Raw genomic sequence first — 27,978 nt, forward strand, 5'->3', positions numbered from 1 at the left:
GAATTGATTATAAGGGAATTCTTTAACCAAATAGAAAAATGGGAATTAGATTAAATAGGTTTTGTACAATTATTTAATTTAATAGAGGAAGGCAAATTTAATCAATAATCAAGTCTTATGGGTTATCATTTTAATTATTAATTGGACTTTATGTAATTAATTTAATTAATTATTTTTGAAAATTTATTAAATATTAAATACTTAATTATTAATAATTTAGAAGAGAATTAAATAGGATTAGTTACTTAGACAATCAAATTTAGGTGTCTATACATGTACACAAAAGAAAATTTTATCAAATTAAAAATTTCAAGTTAATTGAAAAATATATTTACACATCATGTTTACAATAAACAACCAGTTTTTACCTACAAGTTCACATTGACAAAGTGTACGCTTCATGCATGCTCCTACTCCAATGTGCTTTCCTTTTCCATGTTCACTTTTCAACAAAATTAAAAAGCCTAGAGAAGGTGGCATAGAAGCCATATAGTTCAAACTATTAATAAAATAGTCCCTAAATACATGTTATAAATGAACTATAACAATTGTATATTACAAAATGGTATGGAAATAAATACCAAAGCCAACACCCATGCCTGAAAGCCTTAGAACTAAAGAGATATTGTATTTTCTATGTATAGTTTAAAAAAAGTTCCAAATAAACTTAACATTGTATCTAATATCTTCTATGAGTAGCCAATTGAATGCACTTTCAAACATAAAATGCCCAAGAATAATTTCAAGTATAAATCTATTGAGATCAGATTGAAAAGATGATTGTTGAGGGAGATTGTTGAAACTAGATTGAAAGAGGGAGATTGTTGAAGAAGACTATGTGTTTCAATCATTATTTTGTCACTAATGTCAAACCTGCTATTTGCTGGTAAGACAATTGCTTATACAATTTGAGTACTATCACTTATTTGATTGATGAAGAGGATTTGATCAAAAGATGTAATAATAGCACCTAGAGGAATGGTTGAGTTATGATTATGTAAAGAAGTATAAGAATCAGTTAAGATAGTGATAACATGATGTATTGATAATCTACTTAAGGTTACAAAGGTTAGTTACACTAAGAAAGTTTAGAACAACAAGTTACACAAAGTTTATCTGCCAAGATTGACCGAGTGAAAGTAGGTGTTGAGCAAAGATAGAGCAAGCTACGAAGAAATTTAGTTGAAGCCAAGTAAAAGTTCATTCTAGTGTATGTCAAGTAGAACAGTGGATACCAAGCAAAGTTTAGTTGATGCTGAGCACTAGTAAACTTTAGTTCATGCTAAGTAATTTCACACTGGATGTTCAGCAATGCAGTATGTGTCAAGCATCAGAAGCTTGATAATGTTGAGCTGCTACATTATTTAAAAGATCATGAATTCGATGGATCTGAGTCGACAAGTTTGTTTTCTTGGATTATGTGAACTAGGCGAAAGATAAGGTTGATGAGCTAGTGGCACAAAATTCAAGGTAAACCATTTTTAGGAAAATTCAAAGAGGATTCTAGGAGAAGTTTCTTGAAGAGATATGAGATATGGGGTAGATACATTTTATCCTACCTAATCCATCTTAACCCTAAATTGGACTATGGAGAACGAGTGACAAAAGATCTTAATTTCCTATTTATAGGAATGGCTGGTCATGATGCAAGTTGTCATGTGCGAGAACCTAAGGAAGACAAGGAGTCAAAGGTTTTTCTTCATCAAGTGACCTAAGAGAAGAGTCTACAATGACATGTTAAGCAAGAAGCCTTAAAGAGATGAATGCTTGAAGGGTGAACAAGCTATCAGAGCTACAAAGTATAAATGTCAAGCAAAATTGAAGATTGAATAGTGATCTATAATCTACAAATGAAATTGTAAGTTGTATCAGATCAAAGCCTTACTGTTACTCTCTAACAATTGTATCAATATAGGGTAAATCCTTTGGATTATGGTTGACCTAACAGTCATTTATAAAACCTTTAACTGGGTGACATTTCGAGTGAATAGTCTAAAGTCCTCTAACAAGGCTTACACTTAACAAGGTGATTAGAATCCTTTAATAGGGTCACATTTAACAGTTTGTATTGTAACCTTTAATAGGGTCAGCCTTTCACAAGGCATCACTTCAGAAGAGTGAAAAGAGTAGCATGTTACTAGTGGTTTTTCCCAAATTGGGTTTCCATGCAAATCATTGTGTCAAGTGTGTTGATGAATCTATTATGTTTAATGCTTTACATTTCTGCAAGTTGATTTGACAGTAACCTACAAGTTTTAAGTGATTGCATAATCTTATGGATGCATGCATGATGAATAATGTTTTATGGGTTCACTAAGCTGTGAAAATTTTTATTTATACATCTGGACCTTGAATAACTGATTAACCTCCCCTCCTCCATTATTCTAAAGTATTTCAACAATTGATATCAAAGCCATCTACTTAAGAGGACCAGTTTGAAGGTACTAGAAGTACAAAGATCAAGATGTCAAAAAGAGAAGTACTAAAGCTCAATAGAGATAACTTTCTTACATGGAAAACTTTGATGAAGCTACACCTTGGAGGACTTGGAGATCATGCACAATCTACCATTTTAGTGGAGCATGTTGATCTTGCTAATGCCCCTACTACTAAGGATATGAAGAAGAAGAAAGAACACAACTAGGCAATGTTGGAGATTGCTTCTTTACTAAGCTATGCCAAATTTTATGATATCAAAGGTCTTGATAGTGCAAAAAAAATGTGAGATGCCCTAACCACTATCTATGTAGGAGACATGAATGTTCTAAGATCCAAAGATGAAAGTCTTAGAGGTAAGTTTTATGATATGAGAATGGAAGAAGGTGAGAATATTGCTCAATATGTTGAAAGGATAAAAGAATTTTTTAATGCAATAAAAGGAGCTACTAGTAATATAGATGATGATATTGTACCAAGCAAAGTTTTAAGGACATTATTACCTATATATGCTATTAGAGTTTTTGCAATTCAAGAACTGAGATGTATTCTAGGGAATAAACTATCACTTGAAGGTCTAGTAGGTAGACTCACTACTTTTGAGCTATCTAACTTTGATAATTACAAACTTGAAAAGATTGAATCTTTTTTTCAAAGCTAAGGTATCATTGAAGGAACCCGATGAAAAGAAAAAAAAGAAAAAGAAGAAGTATGTGTCTAGTAACAGTGATACAAGTGAGGAGGATGTTGAAAAACTTGAAGCACTAATGGCAAGAAGATTCCACAAAGGTAAAGACAAGTTCAAAGGTAAGTTACCCATAATTTGTTTCAATTGTAATGAGGTTGGTCATATTTCTACTAGATGTCCAGAGAAGAAGAACTACAGAGGTGGTGAAAAGTACAAGAGTAGAAGAGATGAAGACAACAAGGATTACAAAGACAAAGGCAAGAAGTCTTGCTACATTTCTGAAGAGGAAACAAAAAAAGAATCTAATGAACACAATGATAAAGTGGTGTATGTTGCGATGAGGGATGAATCTAATGAAGATGAAGCAATTGCACTTGTGACTTGTGTAAACAAGAATGATAGATGGATCATTAACAATGGGTGTTCACATCACATGACTGGAGACAATAAAAAGTTTATTACCCTGAATTGTTATGATGGAAATAGTGTAAGATTTGGTAATGATGCACCATGTTTGATAAAAGGAAAAGGTTCTATCACACTCACAGATAAGATTTTATGTGACAATGCTTACTATGTTGAAGGACTTAACTATAATTAGTTGAGTGTGTCACAACTGAATAATTTGGGATGTAAGGTTGAGTTTGAAAAAAAAATTGCTAACATATATGACACAAATGAGAAACTGATTGGAAAGGGTGATCAAACTAGAAGTAATCTATTCTATCTTGATATAGCAGATGCTACTTGTCTTGTTCTAAAATTTGATGACATATGGCTATGGCACAAGAGTTTATGTCATGTTAAATTTGATAACTTGGTTAGTAACAGTAACATGAATAAACTTAGAGGTTTTCTTAAATTGAAGAAGCCTAATAATGTAATGTGCAAACAATGCCAATTAGGAAAAATGACAAAGTCACGTTTTATGAGTAAAACTTATACCTCTAAAGGAATACTAGAGATTGTTCATACTAACTTGTGTGGACCAATTGATGTGCAAAGCTACAAAGGAGATAGTTATGTTGCTAAAATAGAAATCTGATGCTTTCCAAATGTTTAAGTGGTACTTAGAATGAGTTGAGAAGGAAACAAAAGATAGACATCTGCCCCTAGAACACCTCCACAAAATGGAATAGTTGAAAGGAGGAATAGATCTATAATTGACTATGCTAGAACACTCACGAGGAGAAGAATGTTGCTTTGAAATATTGGAGAGAATTAGTAAGTATAATTGTCTATACCTTGAACCATGTGCAAATCAAAACCTTTTGAACTATGGTATGGTTACTCACCCAATGTAAAATATTGTAAGGTATTTGGAAGTAAATGTTACATTCTTAAAGATGTCAGGAATGGTAAACTTGATGTAAAAAGTGAAGAAGGTATATTCTTAGGATACTTCACAAGAAATAAAGCTTATAAGTGTTTAAATACTAACACTAACAAATTTGTGGAAAGCACAAATCTGAACTTTGATGAAATACAAAGGTATATGAGGCTAAACCTCTGAAAGAACCAGAAACTACAACTCATTTGTATAATTTTATGAAGGTACTCTTGTTGAAGAAGATTTTGTAAATGAAGGTACAAAACAACAACAAGTAGTGACTACCGAGTCACACTCTATGAATGTCGAGTTGCATTCAAGAACCAAGCTACATATAGATGCTGAGTTATAGAATGAAGTAGATGCACATTCTAATTTTGAGATCAGTGTAAATGAAAGAGATGCTAAACTACCTAATAGAGATGTACATAGTGATTCTAAAGTTGAAAGACAAAATAAAGAAATAAGAGCTAAACCAAGATTATCTAAGTATGTCAAAAGACATCATCTTGTTACTCAAATCATTGGAGACAAAGATGCTACACTAATGAAAGAAATTGATTGAGAAGTGATACATGTTTGCTAAGCATGAAGCAACTCAAATCAATGAGAGATGCATTAGAAGATGATGAGTGGGGTAAAGTCATGGAAGAAGAGGTTGAAAAAACTGAGAAAAATAATACATGGACTCTAGTTCATAGACCAAAAGACAAAAATGTGATTGGTACCAAGTGAGTATTAAAAAACAAGCTAGATAAAAATGGTGAAGTCACAAGCAACAAAGAAAGAATAGTTTGCAAGGGATATGCACAAGAAGAAGGAATCGACTATGGAGAGACATTTTCCCCTGTTGCTAGATTGGAAGTAGTAAGAACTTTACTTGCTTATTCTACATACAAGGTTTCAAAGTTTATCAAATGGATGTTAAATTTTTATTTCCAAATGGCATATTAGAGGAAGAAGTTTACAGAGATAACCAGAAGGTTTTGTTCATGTTAACAATAAGAACATGGTATGTAGACTACACAAGGCTCTATATGGTTTGAAACAAACACTAAGAGCATGGTATGAGAGACTTCATAATTATCTTGTGAAGATTGGATTTGAAAGAATTGATGATAACAACAATTTGTACATGAAGATAGAGAAAAGAAAAGGTATTTTGTTATCTAAAATTTTGTTGATGATATCATATTTGGAGGTCAAGATGCTTTATGTAAGGATTTTGCAAATCAAATGAAGCAAGAATTTGAGATGTCTGTGTTTGGAGAGAACAAGTTCTTTGTGGGTTTGCAAGTATATCAGATAAAATATGGTGTATACATCACTCAATCAAAATATGTCAAGGAAATGTTGAATTTTTTTTGGATTGGAGGATTCCAAATGAATAAGTACACCTATGGTGACAGGACACAAGTTGTCAAAGAATGATGATTTAGCTGAGGTGAATCAAACAATGTACAAGTCTATGATTGGCAAATTGCAATATGTAGTATATGGAAGACCTAATATTGCATTATCTGTAGGGATAGTTGCAAGCTTCTCTACTAATCCTAGAGAGGATCATTTGATGGTTGTAAAGAGGATAATGATATATATGAAAGGAATAGAAGAGTTTGGTCTATACTATAAGAAGAATGAAAAATTTGAATTGAGAGCCTACACTAATGTTGATTGGGCTGGAAACATTGATGACAAAAAGAGAACTAGAGGAGGAGCATTTTTCTTAAGCAAGACATTGGTTACATGGAATAGCAAGAAGCAATATTGCACTTCACAATCTACTGCTAAAGCTGAATATGTTGTTGCTATTATAAATTGTACAAACATTGTATGGATCAAACAACTACTCAAAGGTATGAAGAAAGAGATCACAGAACCAGTGATACTTTATTGTGATAATATAAGTGTTATCAATATATCAAAAAATCCTCATATGATGCACATAAAGACTAAGGACAATGCAATCAAGTATCATTACTTTAGGGAGTTAGTTCAAGATAAAGAGGTGAAGATGGAATATGTTAACACAAAGGAGAAAATTGTTGATATCTTCACAAAAGCATTACCTAAGGATGCTCATGAGTATCTAAGAGGTAAACTAGGGGTGATACCCCTATCTAATGCTATCTAAGTAACAAGAGGACTGCCCTACATCAAACAAGCTAATGTTCATATGTTACACATTGATGTAGAGCATCTTACTTTAGGAGTTGCCTAAAGTAATCAAAGAGCTGAAACTTTAAATTAGTCACAAGCAAGGTGATAAAGGGAGAAATTGAAGAAACTGAATTTTTTTATATCTATCATGTTAAAGATGACAAGTTTTTGGCAATTGTAAAAGAGGGAGAATTTTACTGATCAAGAGGGAGAGATTGCTGTCAAAAAGGGAGAGTTCATTGATCCTAAGAGGGAGATAATTGCTGAAGAAGATAGTTGTTGATCAGGAGAACAAAGAAAGAGAAATCCTAAACATCTACCTAGTAAGAGGGAGATATAGTAAGAGGGAGTTATAAAAAAAACATTTTGTAACCTATTCAGAAGATGGAAGTTGCTGATAGAGGGAGAGATTTCAATACGATTAGTTTTCTATTTGGTATTTTCTTACTATTTTGACCTAGTAAGTTTGGTTGAACAAAGGCATTTATTATTTGGTTGATTTGGTTGACCAGTTTGGTTTTCCATCAATGCTAAAGAGGGAGATTGTTGAGATCAAATTGAAAAGATCATTGTTGAGGGAGATTTCTGAAACTAGATTGAAAGAGGGAGATTGTTGAAGAAGACTATGTTTCAATCATTACTTTTTCATTGATGTCAAACCTGTTATTTTTTGTTAAGACAACTGCTTATATGATTTGAGTACTATCACTTATTTGATTGATGAAGAGGATTTGATCAAACAATGTAACAATAGCACCTAGAGGAAAGGTTGAGTTATGGTTATGTAATGAAGTATAAGAATCAGTTAAGATAGTGGTAACATGATGTATTGATAATCTACTTAAGGTTACAAAGGTTGGTTACAAATTATCTGCAATGGCATATTAAGTAAGAAGGATTAAGAAGATGAATTCTTAAAGGGTAAACAAGCTATCAAAGCTACAAAGTATGAAGACCAAGAAGAATTGAGCACTGAATAGTGATATGTAATATACAAATGAAATTGTAAGTTGTATCAGATCAAAGCCTTACTATTGCTCTCTAACAATTGTATCAGTCTAGGGTAAATCCTTTGGATTAAGGTTGACCTAACAATCATTTGTAAATCCTTTAACCAAGTGACATTCCAAGTGAATGGTCTAAAGTCCTCTAACAAGAGTCACTCCTAATAGGGTGATTGAATTCCTTTAACAAGGTCACATTTAACAGTGTGTATTATAACCTTTAACAAGGTTGGCCTTTCACAGGGTATCACTTCAAAAGAGTGAAAAGAGTAGCATGTTACTAGTGGTTTTTCACAAATTAGGTTTCCATGTAAATCATTGTGTCAAGTGTGTTGATGAATCTATTATGATTCATGCTTTACATTTCTGCAAGCTGATTTGATAGTAACCTACAAGTTGTAAGTGATTGCATAATCTTATGGATGCATACATGATGAATAATGTTTTATGGGTTCACTAAGCTATGAAAAGTTTTATTTATACATCTGGACCTTGGATAATTGATTCACCCCCCTCCCCCCTCTCAGTTATTCTAAAGTATTCCAACACAAATTCACATACATATGAACCTTTTAAAATAAAATTTATCAAATTCATTTAATCAAAATATAAATTGTTCATATATATATATATATATATATATATATATAAGTAACTTGAATGCACTTACTTGTACAACCATTAGACCAAATATAGTGTTTAGAATTATTTATCTGATGATTCACAAGATATTTAGAAAATATTGAAAAAAATGAGTTGCATAGCTCCTATTGTCAACCCTGTTATCATTGATACAAAAATAAACCTCCTTAATGATAATGCATTCATCTAGATAAATCGTTTATAACCCATCCAAATGAAATTGAATGTTTATAAGTAACTTGTACAAATATTGCAACTTGATCAAAATGATCAATAATATTGATCTTGAGTCTCTGACTAAGAGGAAACTATATAGTTTTGAAAAAAGTCTGCAATTGAAAGAATGCATCTTGTTGGAAAACAATTTTTGAACCGTCAAACTATTTAGCTTTGAAACTTACACTATAAACATGTTGAACATGTGGATATATCATAGTATAAATTTTTTTCACATACTCAAGCTATGAAAAATTACTGTCCTTCATTGTAATTTTTTTAGATTCATCTCTAGTCTTCATTCAATATTTCTCATACTCAAATCTCTTCCACAAAACTGACATTAAAATTTCAATATTATTCATTTGATATGAAAAATTCTACAAATCTCGACAATCAATGCATGAAATTTTGATGCATTGTACATTGAATTTATCTAATTTTCTGATATATCACATAAAATAGACTTTGCAAACTTTTTTCATACTTCTAGGGATGACCATATCTGGATTAAGTGCCACCGTAACATTTTTATATGATTGCAAGTATAAATGAAACTCAACATGATTACAACAATATTTATGCATAACAATAAGGGTACACCCTAGATCAAACATTCTCTGAAGAAATTTCACATTTGGTGCTTGAAAGCTTCAATCAATTTACTTTGTGTTGTACATTTAAAAAGTACATTATAGATGTGCAATTTTTAAACCAATCTCTTTATCTTTCATTTGTATATTGTCCCTTCTATTGAAAGAAATACAAGAGTGGATGATCAAATATTCAACAACCTATCTTCTTACATATTCAAAAAAATTATCCTTTCAAGGAAGCCTATAAATAAATTAACCCATTCCTTTTAAATTTTTTCATCTAAAAACATTCTCCTCTTGATATATCTTTAAACAATTCTAATATCAACAAATTGAGTAATTTAGAAATTGTTCAAACTTGCTTTCTCTATGACAAGTTTTTATTTAGTAATCATAGTCATCAATACTCTATGTACAACACTTAAATTAGCTACTTGACTTGTGTTATCAATAGCTTTGAATGCATCTTTCAAATTTTGAACTATCATTTCTTTTACATGACCTCTTGATCTTTTCTTATTATTGACACCTGAAAAGTCTATAATAGTAGTCATTTCACTTTTTCTAAACACCATGGAAAATAAATTTTCTTTTTCAAGGGGAGCATCATTTCAAAATATTCATCCCACATGTTTTTGAGATATAGTTCAATTGCGCATTCAAGTACCATGTGTTTAGATGAAATTTGATTGAAAATAGATTCTTCATCCATCTGCATAAAAATTTTTAAGCCAAAAGAAATATTTCTAGATTGACTACCACCTTTTGGAACTTGGACATGTTCTTCTTCAACTTCAATTGATAACTCTTCAGTACAATTTTTACATCCTTCATTGTGTTATCTCTTTTTCAATCATATTAGTTTTCTCTATTTCTTTGATTCTCCATTGCATAGAAATTGAAACTGATAACTTTAGTTTGTCTACATACAATAACTAAAATGTCAAAGACTTTAATTCACTTACATACAAAAAGTAAATATAATAAAAAACATGATATTCATAAAAATATCATAAGTTAATTGTTAATTCAAATCAAATAATTAATTTAAATTTAGAACAAAAATAATTTAAATTAAATGATTTATTTAAATTTAAAACCAATGAATAATTTAACACTAGAGTTTGGTCACTCATGGGACCTATCAATTGACCATAGTTTTGGCCAAACAATGTTCGATCAAAATTGTTGGTCTTACCAAAACAATCGATGTGACAACCAAATCAACAAAATTTGTAGAATTACATAACTACAAACCTATGTGATCAATTTCAACATAAAAAATTAAGTTTCTATTATTTTTAAATACCCTTTTATAGATCTTAGAGTGAAGATTGTGCTCATATAAATTTTATATAATGTTGAGTATATATAGTATTTTATAATTATAATATATTACAAGTAGGTATTTCTACATCTAAGAAGATGCTCATTCGAAAAAAGAATAAATAACACTAGGTGATATTAGAAAATTGTAAAATTTATTTATTGCACTAGAGGAGAGAGTCCTCTTCGAGAATGCATAATTTTTTCATTGATTGGCATAGATTTGATAGGAAAAATATGGTGGAAGACAAAAAAAATAGTTGATTTCTAACAAGTCCAACTTTGAATAGTTATATAACTGATAAAATATACATCAAAATTTGATCTTTTCTTTTTGTTGCACTAGCTATATATTTCATCTAAAGTATATATTTAAAAAAAAAAATTTATATATAATTTTGTGGTGGGAACTAGACCACGTGATTTGCGGTATTTTTCAGCAACTCAAAAATGGACATTAATTTTTTTCTTTTTTTAAATATTAACTATTTTAAAAGAACAATAAGCATAAACTTCATCTATCTCCACATATTTCATTAGTTTACACCATCTTGAAATTCCAAACACATAAATCACTTTTATGTCATTGAAGTTTTATAGTTTTTTATGTTGTTAGCCTTTTCCTTTATAGAAGGGTGCCATAGGTTTGCTTTTTTACCCTTTCAGTAAGTGAGATGTTTTGGTAGAGTTTATTTTAGAGTATTTTACTCTTGATAACATGAATATCATTTTTTTTTGGTTGAAGATTCTACTCATTTCATTATAGAATTCAATAAGAATTGTGTTTTTGGGTTAAGTGATCATATATAAGATAAATATTTTGATTGTGAAGAAAATATGTAATTTATTGTTGAATATTATGATGTGTGGATGTGAATTGTGTAGTCAAAGATTATTTTTGATGTAGATATTTTATTATATATAGATGTTTGAACTATTCAAGCATAGTGGATGTTACTACTTAGTTCGGTAAAGGAAAATAAGTCCAATTTTGTATTGTAATTTGATCAATAAACCTAACCTAGGGTTAGATCTTATATATGAGAAGTGAGCTCTAGGAGAGTGCCTAAATACAAGTGCATTCCAAAAATATTATTGTGTATTTATGCCTTTGACAAGGAACTTATTATTGCAACATTGAGACTACTATAGGTACCATCCCCACCAGGGTTTTACTTTAACTAGGTTTTCCTTGAAAATAAACATGGTGTTATGAGTTCTTTGATTTCTTATTTTTTCTAATTTAGTTTACTTTTCATAAATTTTGTATGACACTTGTGCAATCTAGTTTATGTTTATAAAATTGCTAGAACACTGATTCACCTCCATCTTAGTATTCTTCATTCCTAACATGTCTACCCTATTTTCTTCTATTTTTTGAATACAAATATCCACATGGTATGCATGAAAAAATACTTGTATTAAATGTATTTAATATATGTTTGTTTACAACATCTTTTTGGGTGTAGGAGAGGAATAGTAGAGCAATTTGTAAAATAATGTGTATGAAAAAGAAAAGTGAAGAGAATATTTTTTGGTGTAGCAAAACAACTAGTTAGAATCCAAGAAGAGGGGACTTTATAAGTTATGTTTCACTATGTGAAATTTGAGAGAAACAAATACTTGGTTTTGTTTTATGTGATTGAATTACATATGACTATACATATTTTTAGTGAATGTTTATTTTATTCACTATTTTTTAATCTATGTTATTCTTAATTTTAATATAACTTATCCTTGATTGGGACTATAAATTCAACAATTAATCTACCTCTTGGTAGGAATATTATATGTGAGGACCTTCCTATCCTTAGTTTAAAATAATAGATGTTAAAGAATCTGATGGTAAAACTTTTCTTTAGAATTTAGGATGATTTCTTTTTGTTTATTTTCCAATTAGATAGATATTTATTGCTTAGGAATTACAATACAATTTTAATTAGAAGGTCCATACAAGATATAATTTAATTAGCCAATTCAAACTCTTTTGTCTTGAGCACAAGTGGTCATTTAGAGTATCCTTCTACCCATGCATGGTAGAAGACAAATAAATGGCATGTAAGACCATACCTTTATCTTAACAAAATAGCTTATCATAACAACCTTACAAGCTTAAAGGTATGCATTATGTAAGTGCTATGATCAAAGGCTTGGAAAATTATTGGAACCAATACATGTTTTGATTATCCTTGCCAAAGATTTCACATACTGTCTATATTTTGTACTCCACTAAGGTAAATAAGTAGCTTAGGATCTACACCTTTCCTTTGGTTTCAAACGCATGGCCAAGTGTGAGAGAACCAATAATTTATGTAAGTCCTACCATCCTTCTTCATTTTTAGGCATCTATCCAAGTACATGTGCATTCCTATGTATCATATTTATTAGACAATATCATGTATAGTTTCATTTGTTAATGATGCATTTTCTTCCACTCTTAGCTATATCCATGACACTTTGGTATCAATTGGGGACATCATTTTTCACCTAGGGTATCTACATGCCTTGTATCCACGTGATCAAGATGCTAATGGATTCACACTTTCATATAATGTTATGTAGTTCTAGTTTGACTATGTCTTATATTATTATATTTAAGGTTGTTATGATAACCTATTCTATGAGGATAGAGGTATGGTCTTATAGATGACTTATCTGCTTCTACCCTACATGAGTAGAAGGATGGTCTGAATGACCAATTGATGCCCAAGAAAAGAGCTTGGATTGCCTAAGTAAATAATTTCTTATATTGACCTTCTTATAAAAAAATTATTGTAAAGTTCCTATGTAGTCAATATTTGGCATTTGAGAGTAAACAAAAAAAAAAGTCTTGTATTCTAAAGAAAAGTTTGGTCATAAGATTTCTTGACATTTGTTATTTTATATTGAGGACAAAAAGGTCCTTACAATAAATAAATCATCGAAAGTGTTGTATCCATTTCTTATAGGAAGGACTTCTATTATAAATTTCCAAAAAGTGAATTAATTGTAGAGGTTTATTTGGTTCTATTTTTATCTATGTCTTCCCTTCAATAATATAACTACACTTCACCAAAAAACCAAGAGATCTAGTTTTTAGAATATTTAGCAATATATTAAATATAAGTCAAGTAGAAATGATAAGTTTGGGTCTGTTCGTTCCCTTTTGAATTTGACTTTTGATGAAAGAAAATGAGGAATCACACCTCCATGTTTAAAGTATAAACCCTAGTTTTTGAAGGTCAATGATTATAACAACATAGTTTACCATCTTAAAAAAGCCCTAGATCTTGCATCCATCTCCATGTTTTTCTAAGCTGCTTTCAATAAAAAAATGTGGATTGCAAGCTTTGCTAATTTCTACAATAAATTTTTTGATCATTTGTCATTTAAGTCAATTATTCTCATTACTACCACAAAGTCTCTAAACCACAAAAATCAATACTCAAGTAGATATCTTAAATAAAAAATTTTAAAAAAAAATGGATATGCATTCTTATTGTCATTGATATGCAAGTTTTCACCTTTTTTTGACTTGTGGTTATTACTTTAAATAATAAGCATCATCTACTATAATTTTCTATCCATAATTGTTTTTCTCTATTTTGAGATTGGTGCAAGAGTCATAGATCCAAGAGATGGTAGGATTGAGTAAAATGAGTTGTTTCTCTTCTTATAAGACAGATTTTTAATGTATTCTTGGAATGTAGACACATTCTAGTGTCCTCATTGAGATTGGTTTAAAGACAATGGACAAATTCACTTGGACTAGCATGGGAAGGTGTGGATCCTTGCCCTTTAAATTGGACTAGGTTTACTTGTGACAATGCTCAAATAACTTATCTATAATTCAGTTTATGTTTCTAAAACAAATATAAATAAACTATTCTAATGATTTGAGAGATTTTATTCACAAGAAAGTATGTAGGAGACCTATTAATCATGTAGCAAGTAGTGACTACACCTTCAAACCAAAACCTTTTCTCAAGGTTAGAATGATTCAACATACTTGTATCCTTCTCCACCAATATCATGCTCATCCTTTCTGCAACTCCATTCTTCTATAGAGAATACAATTTTTTTTTCTAGCCATGAATGTCACAATCATTATAGAATCTATCAAAATAACAAGAGGGAAATCCATTATGATTATCAGTCCTTAAATTTTATTCCCCTCGTTTCTAATATTCAGCCAATGTTTTAAACTCTTTAAATTGACTAAAATTATCATATTTACTCTTTACAAAGATATCCACATATTTTTGTTTTTCATAAATGCAATGTTCATAGAAATCAAAAATCAAGATTACAATCGCTAAAACCTTCAATAAGCTATTTATTTTTCAAGGTCCTTAGACCCTTTAGTCTCCATATAGCCATGCCATAATATAATCTTAACTACAAGTAAGATTTATTCCGACAAAACAATCACCCATAGATACCCACAACCAATGTGTTAAAGGCGAAACCCATATCTTTTCCAATGGTGTATCTACAGATTTGCTCTTCATACTAAATATATAATCTATATAATGGTTATGGGAGAATATTGAAATCAATCCCAAGTACAACTAATTACTTACGTACAACAGATTTCATTCTCCCACCGTATGTTGTCCACACTCACTTTGATAAGTGTGTGCGTTTACTTTTTCAGCTCCCTCCATCCCATTCTGGTTTTATTTTGAATGCAAATAGGGTAGTTTTGAGTAACAAATTTTTGCTTGATAATTTTATTTAAATCTCCTTATGCTGGTTGTAAAACATCAGTATTAAATGCATTTAGTATTTTTTTAGCTATTGCTCATGGGCGTATGAAAGGGATAGCAAGGGATTATATATTCTGCTTTGCTATGTGAAAATTGGGAGGAGCAGTTAAATCTCATCATCTTGAAATTGATATCATTCTTTGTTTTTTTTGGCAAAAAGAGGGGTAAAAATTTATTAAGACAGAAAGGAATACAACAAGGAGAGCTCAACAAAGAGCTCGATCCTGAGCAACAAGATCATCAAATTCTTGCACCATCTTAAAGGATAGTTGCCCCCTATCCCTAATATTCCAACCCGGATCATGACTAGAAGCCCATTTGGCTAAACAATCAGCAGTTCTATTCCATTCACGAGGAATATACATTAACCTAATGAACTGAAAAGAGGAAGAGAAGAAAAGAATCTGCTTAACAACAGTGGCCAGCTACCAACTAACATCCTCAAGCTCTTGCGAAGAAAGCATGTTCACCACCACCTGGGAATCAGACTCACAAATAATCTTACTCCATCGCCGCAAGCAACACTGTTCCACAACATATAAAATAGCCTGAGCTTCCATGAGATTGTTAGTATAATCACCCTTATGAACTGAGAAGAAAAATTTAACATCCCCAGAACTACAACGAGCCACTCCGCCAATACCAGCCGGACCAGGATTCCCACGGGAAGAACCATCAGTGTTAATTTTCAGAACTCCACAGGGAGGAGGAGTCCAGTGCCCATCCCGGTTAACCCGACCCTTCCTCTGATATCTGTCATTCATTTTCTTAATCTAACGTTTTCCGACTGGGGGAGCAATCATAATCCGATTATGGCCTCCATAATTAATTTACCTCTAAAAAAGGAGGGTTATATCTATTGTCACAAAAGTTATATAGGTAGAACTTCTATTATATTACCGAGAAGTAGATTATTAGAGGAGGGATGTTTTGATTCCATTTTCCTCTGACTCTTCCCTTCAAAAATCTAGCTACTCTCAACGAAGAAGTCAGGAGAGCTCGTTTTCAGAAAAAATATCAATAATATGGATGAAATAGATAGGATAAGGTTGGGTTTGCTTTCGCCCTTTTGAATTTGTCTTCCCCTTGAAAGAGAACAAAAAATCAATCCTGGTTTTGAAGGTCAACGATTATGACAACACAGTTTACTCTGTTAAACAAATCCACCCCTCACATTCGTCTCCATGTTTGTGTGAGTCGTCTGCAATAAAAAATGAGAATTACAAGATTTGTTAATTGCCACAGTAAATTTCTTAATCGTTTGCTAAAGTCAACTCTACTCATTGCAGCTGAAAAGTCTCTGAACCACAAAAATGGGTACCCGAGTTGATCTCTAAAATTAAAAATTAAAAACAATGGATAATATAAACATTTTTGTGACCGTCGAAATGCAAGCTTTCATCTTTTCTGATTTGTGGGTACTAGTTTAAACGATGGGTGGTTTCTACTGGAATTTTCTGGTCATCATTGTTTCTCTCTGTTTTGAGATCGTTGGAGCAGGAGTTACAGATCCTAGAGATGGTACGATTTTAGTAAAATGAGTTGCTTTTACTGATCTGCTTAAAAGAAATAGTTTTGATGTGTTCTTGAAATGCATGTATTACAATTTACAGCATCTTCATTGAGTATGGTGCAAAGACAGTGGTCAAATTCAGCTGGATTGGCATGGAAAGGAGGTGATCCTTGCGCTTCTAACTGGACCGGGGTTACTTGTGACGGCGCTCGAGTAGCTTATCTGTGAGTTGGTTTTTATGTTTATGAAAGAAATATAAAATTGAAAAATGAATAATCTATTTTATCAATTTGAAATTAAGATTACAAGAACTAATGATCAAAGATCAGATCAATCAAGCAATTACAGTTGAATCATTATATAGAGATCTTAGATACATTTAAGACTTTAAATTTACCATGCAAAACAGCTTACATATTTAAAAATAAAGAAAACAAATTGAACTTACAAACAAATAAAACAAATTAGTAAGTATTTCATCTAGTTCTATTTGGTCTTTCATAATGTTGGATGCTTGTATGTCTTACATGTCTATTGTTTTATACAGACAATTATCAATAATGGGCCTAGTGGGAGAATTGCCTCCAGAAATTGGAGGGCTTACAGGTCTCCTTACTCTGTAAGTTCCATACATCAATTGGAAATATTGAATTAACTAATTGCAGTAATTTGTGGCCCTTGGATTAGAGTGTAGATTAATCAAAAAAGATTGTTGTTGCTTGCAGAGATTTGTCGTTCAACCCAGGCTTGACAGGACCAATTCCACCAAGTTTAGGAAACTTACACAGCCTTAGACAACTGTGAGAATTCCTACTTTACACTTACCATGCTTTATAGTTAGTTTCGTTAAATAATTGTTTTTAAATTAGATTTTGTTAAATTTTAGATAACAATTTTTTATCTATTTTCAATAGTATTGTTGCTGTTTCTAAATTTTATGGTCTGAGAAGTTTTAGGATCGACATTTCTGATTGCACTTTACGAGCCATCATCAATATGTTGTCTAAAATCTTTATAATAGACAATGAAATGTGATTTAAAATGTTGACAACAAAATATTTCAAAATTAAATTTGGAAACAGCACTGAAGTGACTGCTTGATAAATTTATGAAAATCCGATAACATTGAATATCAAACTTGTTGGCAATTTGTAACATTTACAGTGTCTTAAATGGGTGTAATTTCACCGGGCGAATTCCGGAAGAGCTTGGCAATCTCCAACGGCTTCAATTTCTGTAAGAAAAACTGCAATATTATTTCCAAGATATTTAATTTTTCACAAGTTTACTACTTTATATGGTAAGTTGAAGCAAAAATTATTGATCAGGGATTTCAATTCCAACAAATTGAGCGGTAATATTCCTGCCAGCTTGGGCAACCTTAGTAAACTCTGGTGGTTGGACGTTGCCAACAATAGTTTTGGTGGAACAATACCACCGGAGTTTGGGAAGCTTCATGCCTGTCTTCACTTGTAAGCCATGTATTCTTTTTTTCACTCTTTACTGCTAATAATCTCTCTAGATTCATACAATGGGCTCCTCCTAATCAGCACACTCTTCTCTTTTTGATTGATTGTTGAAGCCACCTTAATAAAAACAGGTTGGAAGGCTCCATTCCACCAGAAATGTTCCACGAAAACATGACCATCCTGCATGTGTAAGAACACATTTAATTTTTTTATAACAAAGGATTCTTTTTCTATTTTAAGTCTTAAACAAGGCATTCTAAGTTTTGATTTATTTAGATAGATTACTGATATTGGCTGATTTACAATCACTCATGTTGAACTTTTTCAATACATCAAGAGCATACTTAGTTTGAGAAAGCATGATCCTTCCTTCTTTTTGTCAAACTTGCATACTCAAAAAATAGTGCATTAATCCTAGATCAGTTATCTCAAAAGTTTGTTTGAATTGTTTCTTGGTGTTCTCAATACATTGTGTAGAATCTTTTGTAATGATTAGATCATCCACATACAAGACAATAATAATAATTCCATCATCAATATGCTTTACATATACATCTGGGTCAGCTTTGCTTCTTTCAAATCCATTTGTTACAAAGAATTCATTTACTTTGGAGTTTCAACCTGCATCACCTTAGCCATAAGAGCATAGTTAGCAACAATTTTGGGGCCTTCATGATAGACCTCTTGAATGCTTTGAGTTTTTCTTTTATTCCTTGTGTATTCATCATCACTGCTGCTCACATCATCATACTTTGCAATAGCACATACATCTTTATTTCCAATAAATTCTTGAAATTTATAAAGCCCATTTTCCACTCTACCAATTGCAGCCACTTCATAATTTTTATTCACATCTTTGACTAAGCATTTATCATTGTAAAATTCTACTTTGTATCCTTGATTTGCAATTTGAAAGACAGAGAGAAGATTTGTTGATAGTTGAGGGACAAGCTTCACATTTTTAAACATTCCATTATTTACTTGAACGTTTCCACTTCCTTGAACTTCTAGAGGACTATTATCTCGTAGATATATATTTTCACCATTGCTTTCACTTAATAACTCAAACTGCTCCTTATTATGTGACATATGTTGTGTGCAACTAGAATCAATTATTCATTCATCTTTAAAAGAACTATTTGCTTTAAGTGCTACACAGAAGGCATTTCTCTTAGAATCAAATGATTTTGTAGACTTATTCTTTTCTGTATCATTAATCCTTTTGTAACATTCATTAACTTTGTGTCCTTGCTTACCACAGTAATGACATTTCCACTTACTTCTATTTGGATTCCTATATGAATTATTATTATCTCCATACTTCCAATTCTTTCCATTAGATCTATTATCTTCTGTTCTTTGATGATATTGTTTTCCTTTCATTACAGATGCTTGAGATTCACAATCAACAATAGAGGATTCTCTTTCTTTTATTTGACATTTTTTTTCTTGAATTAACTTAGCACACAACTCATCAGATTTAATGCATTTTAATTTATCAGTAGTATCAAGTCTCCTTATAAAAGATTGAGCTTGGAAGACTTTGCAAAATTATTTGCACAAAATCATTATCATCTATGCTCTTTCCAAGAGAAACCAATTCATTTTTCTTTTTCTTTAATTTACTTAAATGAGTCACTGCTTCCTATGAGCCTTTTAATCTTAGATTATACAACTCTCTGCTAAGAGATATAATCCATACATTACCTGAATTTTGATACAAACTTTTTTAGGATCTTCCATACTTGCACTCCACTTCTTTCATTTCGAACTTCTGGAAAAACTTCTTTTGAAAGTGTTAACTTTATCAAAGCTGTTACCTTCTTGTCTCTCATATCCCATCTTTTCTAGAACCTGCTGGTCTCTGCTCACTACCATTAGCAATATCATAATAGTTTTGTAGAGTTAGCGACATTTCAATTTGAGAAACCCAATCATAGTAATTCTTTTCATACAATCTAATTGAGGGTAGAGGAGTACCAAAAGAATCCATTAATCAACTTCTCTTCTTTTTGAAAAAAAAATAGAACTTTCAGCACCTCAGAGTTAACAAGAACATGAAATTTTCACCAAACTTGTGCAGAAAACAGACTTAGTGTTGCTCAACCAATTTTCAGCCTGTAACAAAGAAGATTAGAGATTTGCTCCAAAAAAGCCACTGCCCAGAAATCAGATCTGCTCTGATACCATGAAGAAAACACTAATAAACTTAAAAGAAAAAAACAGTAGCACAGAACATATTCAAGGAGAAAGATATTGTTTATTGATTTAACTACTGCAGCACATTACAGTGGCCCTCTCTATATATAGAGGCTTCCAACATCTATAGATTGGTAGAACTTTCCTGAATTCATGTTGAAAATAAACTGACTTGCACTAACAGTCAATGATTGAGAAATATGACAAACTGACTAGTTTTGTTATAACTGATCAGCAACGTGGAGATAGTATGGTGGAATTATTCCAACAATAATGCCCTTTACATTTTTTCTTTATTTATATAGTTGTTAGAGGTGGTTCATCTGAATTAATATAAATGTTTTCGGTAGAAGCTTTTAATATGATTTTAACAAATCATATCGGATTTCGTTTTCTGTCATATAATGTGCAGACTGTTAGATCAAAATCTTTTGAATGGAACGATACCCTCAACAGTTGGTCTTGTTAAGACCATGACGATTCTGTGAGTCTGAATATGTGTTCATCATTAGATTTTGGCTTTGCGAATATTCTAAACAACTGATTATTTCATAACTTTGATCTGTTTTCTTACTGAAAAAGCATTTTCACAGGAAGCTGGATGGAAACCAATTGGAGGGCACAATACCGTCAAACATTAGCTCCTTGGTTGAACTATGCGCATTGTAAGATTCCTTGATTTAATATTTCATGGGGGTAAAGATGCAAACAATTAATGGAGATAGTAGATTTATTCTCTGATTTCAATATTCGTTTCAGGCGTCTTTCAAACAATAAACTGAGCGGTCAAATTCCGAATTTATCCGGCCTCGCACAAAACCTTCAATACTTGTAAGTCAACGTGTAAACAAGCTCCATTAATGGCGGCGCTGTATCTATTGTTTTTTTGATCTATGATATTTTGGTGCGTGGTATTGGCAGGGACCTGAGCAACAATTCATTTGAAGCATCGCCTGTTCCTGACTGGATTTCTTCTTCTCAATTGTTAACGACAATGTAAGCCGAGAGAAATCAAACATTTGGGAAATAATGTAAATGAACTAGAGAAGAAGATTAATTATATATACTGATTCTCTTTCTTGCTTGCATTTCGAATCTCTTAATTACCAGCTCAATGGAAAATGGAAATTTAGACGGACCACTACCATCTAACATTTTGAAATTGTCATCACTGGAGATATTGTGAGTTTACTCAGACTTTGATTCGTTTATGTTTTTATTGGGATGATAGATTATTCTTCAAAATATTGGTTATAAAAATCCAACATCTTTAATATAGTTCGTACAAAAATTCACAAACAATCATATTCAAATATAACACCCATCAAATCTTTGGTTAAATTAAATTCTAATTAAAAGAAGTGATTGACTTCAAACGCGATTACACAATGAGCAGGAGAATGGCAAGGAATTCCATTGATGGAGATGTGAATTTCAACAGTGTAACAAGCCAGGGGCTACAAGAAATAGATTTGCAGAACAACAACATCACCGCTGCGTTCCTGCCAAACCAGGTCATGGCCGTGTAAGATTTTCTTCACTCAAATTAATGATCAAAAATTTTGTTTAAAGAAAGGGAAAGTCCATTTATTTTAATTATATTGAGTTTTTTTTTTTTATTCTATAATTATTTAAGTTTTGACATATTTTTATAAATAGATTATTGTCAATTTTTTTTATGGTAGTAAAATTTAAGAGTAGTATTGTCTTATACGTCAATTATTATCATTGTTGTTTTGTTTTATGTTAATTATATTTGGAGGTAATTTAATGGGGAGAAAATATAATTTTTATTTGACTTTCATTATTAATTATATTAAAGTTATATATTCATATATAATTGGTACATTGATTTAATTATTATTATTTGTATAAGATATGTATTCATGTAAATATTTAGAGTGTTGTAGTGGTGAGGTATGACAATGTATGAATTGCTTATATGCTTTGATTTACAACACTTGTACACAAGTTTGCAATGCATTACGTTTCAAGCTAAAGGGAAAACAAATTGAGATTCTTACATCATAATTGTATCCTTGTACTTGTCCTTTGAATGCATTCTAATAATAATAAAAATAATATGTAGGATACTAAATTATTGAAATAGAATGTATTATAGTAAATTTGTAATGATCCAAAAACTATCTTTACATTTATAATTTTAAAAAATGAATATTAGAATAATTAATTGATATAAAATAAAAGATATAAAGACACAAAAATATTATATTAAATTAAACAACATATTAATCTTATTTTTTATAACTAGTAACATATTAAATTAAATAAATAGTCTATTATATAACTATAAAATATTCTACTTAATTATTGTTTAAAAAATAATAATCGGTACAAGGTAAGACCAAGTCAGATTTCTATATAATTTGGCACAAATTTCTCCCAACAAAATTGTCTGTTGAAGCCAAACAGTTGAATAAATACTTCGAAAATTGCATAAACTTCAGTGATGGAAGTGTTGATTTTATAGTTTTTAATAAAAACTGTATCTTCTATAATTTATTATGTTAAATTTAAATCTCTTATTAAGATTATTATTGTTATTTTATATAATTTGTACAATTTGTAAATAACATCTTTAATGTAACAATGCGATCAATAAAAAACTTTGAAATAACAATAGTGGTGTCACATATTCAAATATTGATTGAAAATAATTTTAATGATTAATTAATAATAGTATATGTTTTAAATTAACATTTAGGGTTCAAAACATAAGCCTCTAAATATTTTTAAAGATTTAGGGCATTAATGCATGTAAGTCGGGCCAATACATATCTGCTACACTCAAAGTAAAGAAAATTGTTGGTGTTCCAATTTGATGCAAGAGATCACTTAATTTAGCTTGACATTTTGCCCAATAAGACCTTGTACCCCTTAGAGTTGTACCAAAATGCATCAAGCGATCGACTAGATGTGAATGAGAGACATTTTCTATATGTTCTCATAACTCATTGATTGCGATCAACATATCTTGCAAGCTCTTTTTGACAAATACTACTAATTAATTTTGTGCATGATGTCGCATGATCATACTCATCATATAATACTTAAATCATGGGTGTCGTCCAAAGTGATGATCTCTATATTGAAGTAAATGCTTAACAAACTCATGAAGATGGACTCTTCTCAATCTTGGTTCGATCCAATCACATCATCCATCTAGAAATAGTGTTGCAAAAGCCATATCAAGTAATCCTTTTGTGACATACTCCTTCACTGGAGATGTTCCAATTCCTGGCCAATCAATTAGTGATCCAAGATCTACAATTGGGTTATTTATCCATGCATGAATTAGTTCCATCTCTCTTCGTGCATTTGGTGGTTTAGAGGCCATTGATGTAGTATGATTGATAATATTTCCTTGATCCATCTCCATTATTGGACTTGCAAATACATATTCATTTGCATCCGAATCAAATTCCACATAAACTGAGTTTAGCTTATCAAAGATGTTATCATCGGAACTAGATGTAAGCTCACTAAGTGCATTTTCATCAATTTGAACATCTCTATAAAACTTATCATGTTTTATTTTAAATTGAAGTGCTTTGTATACCCTCTCTTTATTGATTGTAAAATTATAATTTGTTCCACATTGATCCTTCTTGCAAACAATGATAATAGGTAAATATTTTATTCGATGTGATAAGATTTTGACTATTTCTCTTACTTCTTGTGGAAGACTTATGGTATGTTCTTTATATTTAAATTGACCTCTAGTTGCATGTGTAACTTGAAGAATGGGGATGATACATGCTATCAACATTTCTTATATTTGTGTCAGATTAGAAAGTTCTAATGGTTGTGGACCAGGATCCATGTTGTTTGATGTTGAAAATCAATGTTCATTCTTTTCTTGTCAACATTGATGACAAATAGGGCCTTCAGGGACAAGTACAACCTTCATTGCAAGATAACTTTCTTGACAAATGTAGCACATACTTAGCATATCAAGTTTATCTAGTCCATTTCAAAACATTAAGTATAGAGTCCTCAAGTCAATCCCATTATTTTTGATAGTATTGATTATTTTCTCATCCATTCTATTTTGTGTTCTTTTCAATTGTCTTTCTCTTCTTATTTGAGATGTCAACTCCTCTTGTAAATTATAATTTCTTGAATCAATATTCATAAGATCTTCTACTCTATCAATTTGTGTTTGTAGAACATGATATATTAGCATAGAATTCATCCCATCAGAACTAAACCCACCATTTTCATGAGATTGAGCTTTTCCTTGATTTGATTCGCATTTACATGGTTGCATTTGTTGTATTTCTCTTTCATCCAACTCAGCTAGGTTCACAGCTCTTTTTGTTTGTCTTCTCACTATATGTTGATTATCCTGAGATGTTTGTATACGATGTGCTCTCATCTCATCTGCATGTTGTCTCATTTATTCTTCAATCTCTTCCACTACCATAGCTGCCCTACGCTTGACATGTCTTTCTCTATCAAGTTGGTTTCAATGATTTCTTTTTTCTTTTCTTTCTACATTAGTCATTTGTTCATGTCGTTGTCTCATATAATTTCATGCATATTCTCTATGTTGTATTTGTTGCTCTTCATTTCTAGGACTTGTAGCTTCCTCTCTTTGAGCATTATTCCTTTGTTCACATCGTTCTCTCATATAATTTCGAGCATATTCTCTTCGATATTGTCTCTGTTGCTCTTCATTCTCAAAATTAGTCTTGGATAAGGCATTCTAGACAATGTAAATTTGTGATAACTTTAAAAGTAAGAGGATTTAAATTACTAATCTTTCACAAACAAATAAAACATAAAATATATTGAACTATATATTATTTTAAATATTTAATAAATTTAATATCATCCAAATGTTTTAACTTATAAATACATTGCACTATATATTTATTTAAATTAAATATTAAGTATTTTGTTGTAAATTCTATTGTTTAATTATCAATAGAAATATAAAACATCAAATGAAAAGATATCTACATTAGATTTAGATTTGGAAAAGACATCTAAGGTAAACCTAAAGGTTCTTTTAAAAGTCAAATATACGTAAATACTAAATACATGTTGAATATCAAAACTAACAAAGAAGAATTCTTTACATTGTTTTCATAAAAATATTTATGACTTATAATTATTTTATTTCAAGATTGAATTTGTGAGCATCTCATATCAATATTAGATAATTTCATTTCAAGATTTATAAATCATGTAAAACTACCAATGAATTAAGAAGAGAAAGTATTAATACACATTGGAAGAAGAAATTATGAAATATTTGAATAGATATATTAAATTTTTGTTTTGAATAATAACATGATTACCATCAATTATTAACTTTTAATAAATTTCATCAATTTATTTAAATTGATGCATATTGAACATATTGGAATAGATGTATTAAATTTACAAAATTAATTTTTTAATGCACATCAATATAAGAGAATATTTATGAAAAGTATATATATGATATCAACTTTTAACATTGGACCAACTATTAATATCTAAGCTAGAAATTCCAATATCATATTTTCAAATTTACAATGATTGTATAAACTTACTTTCTTTGTATTTTACTACACTGTATTTGTATTGTCGCTCCACTCTATCTTCTTTATAAATTTAAATATTGAAATTCGTAAATTTTTTATTTTATATTCTATATTTATATCATTAATTTTACTTGATTTCATTTAATACAATATTAGTCGGACTTGAGTTTTCAATTTTAAAAAGTTAACATTAACACGGTCACACCACTTCACTTCCCCCTATTATGCCACTATAGGTTATGCCTCTCAGCATAATAAAGCTCTTATATTTTGTCAAGATAGATTTGCAATGATTTGAAATGCAAAATTATAAAACATGTTCATAATTTGATAAAATCTTCAACTAGCTTATATGATATTACTATTCATATACGATAGAATTCAATAAACTAGATTCACCATACCATTCAATATTTTATAAATCTAGTTTCATATGTCTTTGTATTAATCAATTTTCTTTTTTCCATCCTTGTCATTCCACTATAAACAATAATGTTGAAATATTGTTTAAATATTAATATTAAATAGTATGCAAATTCTTAAAATTTTGAATTCTTTGTTTGGATGTACCAAATCGGAATTACAATAGGAATAATGCCCAAAAATGAGCATTTTCTATTCCACCTAAATAGGTGGAATAGGAATACGTATTCCTATTCCAATTTTATGAATTTTAGAAAACATAAATTTCTTGAGTTTGTGAATTCCCCATCAAATTCTAGCTGAACCAAACAAGAATAGGAATACATACCCCCATTTTTTATTCGAGAATAAATATTCCAGAATAAGTATTCATATTCCTACATTTATATTCCCGCAGCCAAATGAACCCTAATATTTAAAATATACACCATTAGAAATATAATCTAAATTTTGAAATTATCTTAGCAATTTTTTGGGTCAACATCAAACAATGTGTAAATTTGATAGAGACCACATTAACATTTAAGTTTTTTCTCTTTATTATAGAAAATATGTTTTTGGGCATTGATATGTAGGCCTAATTCTTTGGGTTGGATGTCTAATACAATGAAACATTAATGGATGATAGTTTCCAATTCAAAAGATAATACAATTAGATTATTAAATATCGTAGAAAATAGGCAATGAAAACAAAAGGTTAGAAATATAAATTTATTAAGTGATCTAGTTTATTATTTTTATGGCTCACAAAATGTGAGCACATTATAATGTGTGTGGTTGCTATTGAGAACTTATTGTATTTTTTAACGCTTTCTAATCTTTCCTCTTTGTACATGCCCATGTGATAATTTTTATCATATAAAATCTTCATAATTTTTAATAAAATTGACATTTGTAGTATAATCTATATTTATATTTTATAGATTATATGTAAACATATATATTTGTGTGTGTGTGTGTGTGTACATACATGCATACATATGTACATATGACTATTACCTAATCAATATTCATAGCATTTAGAAGTGCATTCTAATTTTTTTTGCTAAAACTTTTGTAAACAATTCAAAATTCTACTCTTACAATTGTATTTTACACAAAACTTGGAAGTTGCAACTGTTGAGAATTGTGTCCCAACCTTGCAAGCTTTTTCTGAAAAATTCTAGAATTTGTTTGTGGTAGTTTTCACATGTTTATGAGTTTGGAAAAGGTGTAGGAGTTGTTAAAATTATGTCTTGTCCCTAGTACAATATATGAGGGCTATTTTTAGAGTATAAACAACTCATTATAAGACTTTTATGGGATTCTAAACTAGAGGACAAAATTATGGACGAAAATGCTATTCTTGGAATTACAAATGACAAGTGGATAACATGTGGCATGGTTGTTTTGCCCATGGTTTTGTAAGACCACAAATGGTTTCCAAGTTGTAAATCACTATAAAAGGAGGGCTTGGGGAGGTGTTTGAATCATCAAGTTATGTTTGCAAGACTAGGTGCTAGAAGGAGTCTCTCTAAGTCCAAGTCCAATTTTGAGTTATGGTGATGCACTCCTATAAGAACTTGCATTGCAAGTGTATTGTAATCTTCTTGATTTGAGAACACATTGTGTAGGTTTTGGAGGGTGGGGTTTTTCTCCTGGAAAGGTTTCCCTACAGTAATCATTGTGTTATG

The 27,978-nt window shown here is 30.5% G+C and overlaps 1 protein-coding gene across 1 annotated transcript in view; it reads left to right on the forward strand.

Annotated features, from left to right (window-relative positions):
- The first annotated feature begins 16,579 nt into the window (after nucleotides 1-16,579).
- LOC149565098 (leucine-rich repeat receptor protein kinase HPCA1-like) overlaps nucleotides 16,580-27,978 on the forward strand; it is a 37,798-nt gene continuing 26,399 nt past the window's right edge. The window contains exons 1-13 of the mRNA XM_089818644.1: nucleotides 16,580-16,667; nucleotides 16,760-16,883; nucleotides 17,207-17,278; nucleotides 17,385-17,459; nucleotides 17,824-17,895; nucleotides 17,988-18,131; nucleotides 18,242-18,316; nucleotides 20,740-20,811; nucleotides 20,921-20,992; nucleotides 21,087-21,158; nucleotides 21,249-21,323; nucleotides 21,438-21,509; nucleotides 21,724-21,852. Of these exons, the coding sequence (XP_089674770.1) occupies nucleotides 16,580-16,667; nucleotides 16,760-16,883; nucleotides 17,207-17,278; nucleotides 17,385-17,459; nucleotides 17,824-17,895; nucleotides 17,988-18,131; nucleotides 18,242-18,316; nucleotides 20,740-20,811; nucleotides 20,921-20,992; nucleotides 21,087-21,158; nucleotides 21,249-21,323; nucleotides 21,438-21,509; nucleotides 21,724-21,852 (1,142 nt within the window). The remainder of the gene's footprint in view (nucleotides 16,668-16,759; nucleotides 16,884-17,206; nucleotides 17,279-17,384; nucleotides 17,460-17,823; nucleotides 17,896-17,987; nucleotides 18,132-18,241; nucleotides 18,317-20,739; nucleotides 20,812-20,920; nucleotides 20,993-21,086; nucleotides 21,159-21,248; nucleotides 21,324-21,437; nucleotides 21,510-21,723; nucleotides 21,853-27,978) is intronic.

This window comes from Cupressus sempervirens, chromosome 3, assembly GCF_028749045.1.
Source record: "Cupressus sempervirens isolate cs-2001-9-10 chromosome 3, ASM2874904v1, whole genome shotgun sequence".
In the NCBI taxonomy this organism is placed as follows: Eukaryota; Viridiplantae; Streptophyta; class Pinopsida; order Cupressales; family Cupressaceae; genus Cupressus; species Cupressus sempervirens.